At 33.9% G+C, this 7387-nt stretch overlaps 1 protein-coding gene across 1 annotated transcript; it reads left to right on the top strand.

Annotated features, from left to right (window-relative positions):
* The first annotated feature begins 1920 nt into the window (after positions 1-1920).
* On the top strand, positions 1921-6792 carry entr1 (endosome associated trafficking regulator 1). The gene is made up of 8 exons (XM_063017926.1): positions 1921-2136; positions 3476-3573; positions 4152-4553; positions 4630-4703; positions 4832-4943; positions 5030-5092; positions 5189-5328; positions 5781-6792. Exons 1-8 carry the CDS (start codon positions 2091-2093, stop codon positions 5863-5865), a joined length of 1020 nt encoding a protein of 339 aa, XP_062873996.1. The 5' UTR covers positions 1921-2090; the 3' UTR covers positions 5866-6792.
* Positions 6793-7387: the final 595 nt, after the last annotated feature.

Raw genomic sequence — 7387 nt, 5'->3', positions numbered from 1 at the left:
GCAAAACTGGGTTAAAGAAATGTAGCATGTCTGATGGATTTTCTGTCCTGTATCCTTTTTCTTTTCATTATTTTTTTTTATTTGTAAACAGATTCAGTGTTCAGTAATATGCATCACATTGCTGTTGTGCGTTGCATGTTGGTGCATGTCGATTCTGGACTCTTTTTGTGAAATTCTTTTTCTATATTGTCAAACTATTTATGTTCTTACAGAGCTTCAGCACTACAGTTCCAATCTTTCATTTTAAATAAAATTTACAACAGTTACCCATGAGTTTATCTGTACTTCATGATAAACAGCTACTGCCACCTTAGCAGTTTAAACAAGGCTTTACAGGTTCTAAAGTAATCTAATACATTCCTTCATGTATTTACTGATTTTCAGTAACTGCTTTATCCTGATTTATCGAGTCTAAATGGATGCATAGCTTTTTTTAATTTAAAAACACTGAGCACAGGTCAAGAATACACCTCTGACCAAACTTTTACATCACAGAGCATCAAACAATTATTCATTCACATCCACTATGATGCTGTTAGGGCAATTTGGAGAAGGCAGTTCTGCTGTTTTGCAAGGCAGAAGGAAACCAAATTACCCGAGGCAACCCATAAAGAAAGAGATTATAGCAAACAGAAAGTTTAGGTAAGGATTAAACCTAGGTCCCTGGACCTATGCTGCAAAAACTAACATAATAAAGTTCCTCCTTTCCACCATAGTCGGGTGGTAGTAATACCAGAATTATTACAATTCTCAATTCACTTGCCAGAAGGCATAAATACCCTGGACAAATTCACATGCATTTACTAATCTATTTGTTCTAAAGAAGTAGCAGTCCCCCATCATGCATGCTTTTTGGATGTTGGAGAAAACCAGAATACCCTGAGACATGGATTAAACCCAGAACCCTGACATTGTTCAGCTGAAACTAAAATAATATTTGACGTGGTTGCTTAATGTGCATGCATGAAAGAGTGTTTTGTCCAGAAGGGCGATGCAAATAATGGGTAAAGTTTTAGTGCAGTGAAGATATACTTGCAGTGTATTTTATTGTAGCAGCGATCAAGCATGCAGACTTTTGTATACAGCTACATTCAGCACGTTTCTCCCGTTTCATCAGAAAGTAAAGACCATGTCTGTATAGACAGTAGCAGCTCCTCTCACATCTCACATGCTCACTTCACTCCTCCCTTCCTGCTCTGCTGTGTTATGTTGTGGTACCGTCACGTTGTTATAATCCTAACAGACATCAGTACATTGGTAGGCATTGGAAGATTGTAAGTTTTTGAATACTTTGCTTTGCAGAAACAGAAATAGGGGCAATTTTATGGAAATAATAGTGTAAACTATACGTATGTAAAGTACGGACACACCTTACGCACTTTGCGCAAATGAATCGAAGCATGCGTAGTGAGGCTCTTATTCAGAATAGCATCGATTTTTTTTTTAAATAAACAAGGGCACATATATTCAGTCACTATTAAAAATTTACAAAGTTAGCTGCTTGGTGGTGATACGCCATGATGGTAACGTTGTGAGAAAGTAAAGCACCTAGAAACAAGAAAGTGGACCGCTTTAAACAACTGAATTTATTTACAACCCTACTGAGAGCAACTACTTATAAAAATGTATGTATTACAATAATACACATAAAGGTCATGAAAATGTAGCAATTTGATGATGCATTTACCTTAATTATTTAAAAAGTATCGGTATTGGTATCGGTATCGGCGATACTGGCCCTGTATTTACTTGGTATCGGATCGATACCAAATTTTGCAGTATCGCACACCACTAGTATACAGGTTAGCTTTGGAGTTTCCTCTCCTCAACACTAGGTGTCGGTAGGCAACCTCGGTGTTCAATACTATCCGATTTTAAACTGAGAGGAAGACAAGAACTGGAAAGGATGAAGTATATGAAGTGAGCTGAAGTTTTACTGTGATATGTTTACATTGTTATAATTATGGATGCCCTGTAATTAACGGGAGCGCTTTACACTTTAATGTTTATTTCGCTGTGATAAGAGTTTATGTCTACCGCTACGTTATACACTAAATACTTCTCATCCTCTTAAATAACTAAACGCAAACATGTCGAAACACAAAACAACCAAGAAAAAGCTCATTATTGAAGATGGTAAGTACTGTCGCTGTTACTTTAGCTATTACAAAGCTATTAAGATGATTTTGCTCTGTCTGAATATCACAGTTTGTCTCGGTACTTGTTTTACTCAGATAAACATCAATAATAAAACAGTCAGCTTGAGTTTAATATAGTACAACTGGCTCGGTTGGCAAGAAGTTCTTTTTTGTGTCTTTAGGGAGCTATTACAACACTCATCTGCTATGATTTTATAAGACATATGAATGGAGATAACATTGCTTGATGGGTTAAAATAATTCTAACAAGCTGTATTTTGCTATAAGATTTGAAAATCCGAAATAATAGGAGAATTCAGTCTTGATGTGGGTGGGATTTGTTGGCACTTGGCAACCTGTGTGTGGTTTGTTATTCATCTTTGGTGACTTTAATTTAGAAGAAAGAAAATCTAGTCGGATCCTCTGGTATTTGTTTGCTTAGTTTGGTATTTAAATTTTGTATTTGTAATTGCAAAGGTAGGCTGGGCTACAGATCTTTAAAAGTAATACCTGAGTTAAAACTGAAAACTAAACAAGTACTTAATGATTAGGTAACAAGATCCTTCCATCTTACTTTTCACAGAACAAACTGTGATGATACATTTAAAATGATAAATAAGTAACTGAATAACGGAATAAAATGTATTAGATCTCAGAATACAGTCTAGTATTATTTTTAATTTGCTAACACGCAGCTATTTTAACCTATCTACACAGAGGAGTGTTGTTTGCCAAATAATAAAATAGCTTAGTGTTTACTTTACTGTGTAAGGCATTATACACCCACATTTCTACAAAAGTATCACAGTAAAAGTTAAACTTACCTTAAATTTAAAACACTTTTGCCATGTTTTCTTTCTGTTTGTAATGTCTCACTCAGCTCTTTAAGATTGCTCTAAAGTTCCCCCTAGTTGTAAGAGAGTAAATGAGTGAGTGAATGAATTGGTTAGTGTGGTAATAAGTGGTGCCCAGTAATAAAAATAACTCAGGATAAAACAGTCAGGCAGATGGAAGAATTAAAGTTCAAAACAGTTAGTTTAAGTCTATTGTGTTTGTCTATTGTATTGTGGTGATGTTGGTTTGCTGGAGTGGTTTAGTGATTTAATTATTTAATCATGAATCTAAGTATTATTTCTGGCAGTAAACAATAACATTAGCTAAGAGATATATTTTTCATTACTGACTCAGGATTATTTTTACTTTTGGTGTGCTTGTAATACATGACAAAGAGTAAAAACTCTAAAGAATAAAGAAGCTTGCTCTTTCCTACAAAGAATGTGCAGTTCAGTGAAATGCATTTTTATCTTAATGTCTATATTATTATACAACTACTTTAGATGAGCCAGAAGAGGGTGAGGAGGAACTGAACCCCTTCTCTTTTAAAGAATTCATCAGGAACAAAAATCAACCAGTCTACCCCACCGATGGAGTTGAGGTAATCCACTACATGCAGTGTTTAAGCAGTATGCTGCATTTTTATCCCAGTTTATATCTACCATTTATATCTGTCGCATGTAAACAATTACTAGAGACAATTGAGAAAAGAACGAAGACTAATTTTAGCATGTTACTTTGTCTTATAGAATACAGTCTAGTTTTATTTATAATTTGTTTACACAGATTAATTATATTAATTATAGTTTAATAATTTATTATTATTTATCCTGATGTTTAATAAGTCAGTCACAGATCCCCTTTCCAATATGGCATCCCTGTCAACGAGTTTATAGTGTTCCATCAAAATATAAAACACATCTTTTAGCTTTATATGATGCCATACATGATTTATTGATTAACATCTAACATGTCTAACATCACTAATCACATACAGTATAACTCTTCGTCAACATGCATTTTTGGAAAATGGCAGAATTAGCAAAACTAAGGTCAGGCCACAGACTTCATAAAGTATATTTTGTGTATATCTGATGCAAAATGCATATTTTCTATATATTAGCATGAGAAAGCTTATTTGTTTTTTGATGCCAGTAATGCCTTCTGTTATTCCTGTAGAAAATGTCAGGTGCTGCCTGTCAACTGGCAGATGAATATGAGTACTCCAGAGGCTTTGATCACAGCCCAAAAAGTCACTTTTTTACAGATCCCTCTTTGCTTGCTCAGTCTTTTTATGATGAACATGAGGGTGAATGGACTGGAAACTACCAGCACTCAGCTGCTGAACAGCCACATGGACTGTCTGGGAATCTAGATGGCAGTGCTTTTTTGGATCACTCCTTAATGTCTAAAGATGAAACTGTGGACGAGTGGGAAGTGGGAAATGACTTCTTACCTGACACTCGCTTTCACAGAAAAAGCACTGGCAGCTATGAGGGAGATGTGGAGACCTCAGTCATCGACGTGACCTTCCAAGCTAAGAAGAACAGCACCGACAATGTGGTTAGAGACCAGCAAAAGGTGATTAGATCCTGATTTGTTTTAAAACCTGTGTTTTAATTGAATTTACATCACTAATTTAATGTGTACTTTTTAGCTAAGAGAAGAAAACTCTCAGCTTAGAAGGTATATTAGAGAGCTGATCAAAAAGTCTGAAGCTGACTCTGCAAAGTAAGAAATATAAGCTAAGTGATGGTGTTCAGCATCAATCATGCAGCATCTTTAATGATGTATTTAATGAGTATTTTTTTGTATAGATATGCAGATCTAATCAGTAAGCATTTCTGTGCTGTGTGTAGGATCAGTCAGCTCACAGATGAGATGCACAATCGAAAGATGCAAGAAGAAAGAGAAGCTAAAGCCTTAGAGACCATGGTGCAATCTGTGGAACAAAATCTCCAGCTAATGACAGTATGTAACCTTTTTCAAATTGATAATGTATCTTTAATTATGTTTTTTAAATGTATTTGTTAATTAATTAATTTATTTATTTTTAGAAAAGAGCAATTAAAGCTGAAAACAATTTGTTGAGATTAAAACAAGAGGTCCAGCAACTTCAGGTTTGATGTTACTGTTTTTTTATTCGGGCTTGTACTGTTGTGATTCTTATGTCATTAACAGTACTTGTTTTTCCACAACTGATACTTTTTCTGCAGGGCCAGGTAGAGAGCTACAAATGTGAAAATGAGAGACTTCGAGCTGGGGAATCTGCTGCATTACACACAATGAGACAAAATGCACAAGTGGCATCGGAGTACCTTCATAAAGTCACTCAAGATGCAGAAAGTTCCATTAAGTATGTGGAAAATTCTATTTTATTAGTGAGCATTATACAGTTTTAAGATAACAGGACGCAGGGTTGTAAAATCAGTAGACCATAATTATTTTTTCAAAATATGATACTAATTTAAATACATTGATATTGCAAGCTGACATTGTGCTGAAGTTGCAGTTTCATGTAGCTCAAACATTGTATTAATTTATTTTTTGCAAGTCTTGATGAATAGTTGCTGTGCAAAAATAGTTATACTAAGAAACTCGAGGTAAACAGACAGCACCTCTTTGTTGTTTAATTACCAGGATAAAGTGGTTGATGAAAACAATTTACATCAAGAAATTAAGAAAAGCCTGAATTTAGGAGTTAACATAAGATGTAGATGTGTGAAAATGAATATTTTATAAACCTCACTGATTAACCATACAGCATATGATTTAATCTGATGGATGTGTGATTTGTTTCTCTTTTAGGCAGCTGCTAACAGGAAGAGAGACTTTGTGCCTTGTATCTGCTCTCCTCAGTTCAATAGACAAGATCACTGAAGTTCCAAAATAATAGCTCATTTTACTTCAGCCTGCCTTTGTTATTTTTGTTTTGCTTTTAATCTTTTTCAGATGCCTACTTATGATGACTATAACATCGTTGTAATCCGTTATTTTTTTTTACATATATTTTTTGTACATATATTTTTAACAAATATATGTTGTGCTTAGTAAACCCATTTTTTACCGAGGGTAAGTAAAGACCTGATGGTACATTAAAGTAAAGCAAGACATTTCTTACTTACCTTTGAGTTTTATAGTAACTGTTGAATAACTGTGTGACAGTTTGCATAGATAGTTTTGACCTGTTACCACAGTGGTATTGAATCTGTTGGAATGCAGTTAAACTGTTTGGAGTTTGGAGCAAATTATAGATAGTAGAATATGAATTTTGGTTATTGCCATCTGAAAAGGAGTGACACAGCTAATGGAGGCATCGGCATCCTGGAGACCTGGATTTATTATTTTGTCTTTTGCATTTTATCCAAAAATAGTGGTGTATCCTTAATAAGGATAAATTGATGAATAATTCAAAACCAACATGCATCAGGAAGCTACAATATATAAAAGCCTGAATTTTTGCAACATATCCCCAAACTAGCCACCTGTTTCCTTTACCAGTGTGAATGTACCCTAATACTCTTTCTACCAAATAGCAGAGACACACTCGAACATTTGGAAACGGCTAACAATTTATTTTTATTTTTAAATAGGTTATTTTAATTTTGTGTGAATATGTAACTCTTGCACAATATGAAATATTTATGTAATGTGCACCACTAATTTGTTAACAAGAAACACACTGGCTCACGCAGGCCAAATGACCTTAACTTTAGATCTTTAGAACTTTAGAAACTGGAAATACTGTTATTGATGCCAAAAATGTGTACACACATTGCACTTCATTTGACCACAGAGTCAAATAAATCTGCACATAGAATTTGGAGTGTTATTTGTATGCTCAAAAAGACTTATTTTAACAATATGATTTATATTTCATTGTTAGAAATTACTATGACATTATTATAGCTTTACTAATCTGCAAGTATTTGTACAAGATTTTATATTAAATTTAAATACATATGTTCTGCTGTCTTAGAATATGCATTTTATTTAATCATTTTATGTTGTATTTGAATAAAATAAGTAAAAAATGTTGTTTTCAGATTGTTGAAATAAATACTTGATTTCATAAAGTGAAGATTATAAACTACTCTAAATTACCCTAGGTGTAAGTAGATTTTGGCCTGCAATAAACTGTGAATTCTGCTTTGCACATAAATTTACAACATGAGAAGCAAATGACCCAGTGTGACTGACCAGGATCAAGTGCTTACTGATGATGATTAATCTCATTGTGTAATATTATTTGGACTTTAAAACCACTCACACAAATAATGCATTGAAAAAAGTGAAACTGTCTTTATGTGTTACTAACCACATAAGTGGTTAGTGTGATTAATTATTTAGCTTTAGCTTTATTTGTATGTTTTGGTTCACAGTTTATTTTATTGCTTTTGTCTGGTTAGTTTTAG

The sequence above is a fragment of the Trichomycterus rosablanca genome, chromosome 21, assembly GCF_030014385.1.
Source record: "Trichomycterus rosablanca isolate fTriRos1 chromosome 21, fTriRos1.hap1, whole genome shotgun sequence".
NCBI lineage: Eukaryota > Metazoa > Chordata > Actinopteri > Siluriformes > Trichomycteridae > Trichomycterus > Trichomycterus rosablanca.
Note: the sequence above shows the minus strand (reverse complement) of the source record. Positions and strands in the feature narration are given on the sequence as shown.

Excerpts from the sequence above, each read along its gene's own strand:
- entr1 (XM_063017926.1), top strand. The coding sequence starts at position 2,091 with ATGTCGAAACACAAAACAACCAAGAAAAAGCTCATTATTGAAGATG. Across the intron at positions 3,574-4,151 it reads ACCCCACCGATGGAGTTGAG|AAAATGTCAGGTGCTGCCTG; the intron begins GTAATCCACTAC and ends TTATTCCTGTAG. Across the intron at positions 5,093-5,188 it reads AAGAGGTCCAGCAACTTCAG|GGCCAGGTAGAGAGCTACAA; the intron begins GTTTGATGTTAC and ends CTTTTTCTGCAG.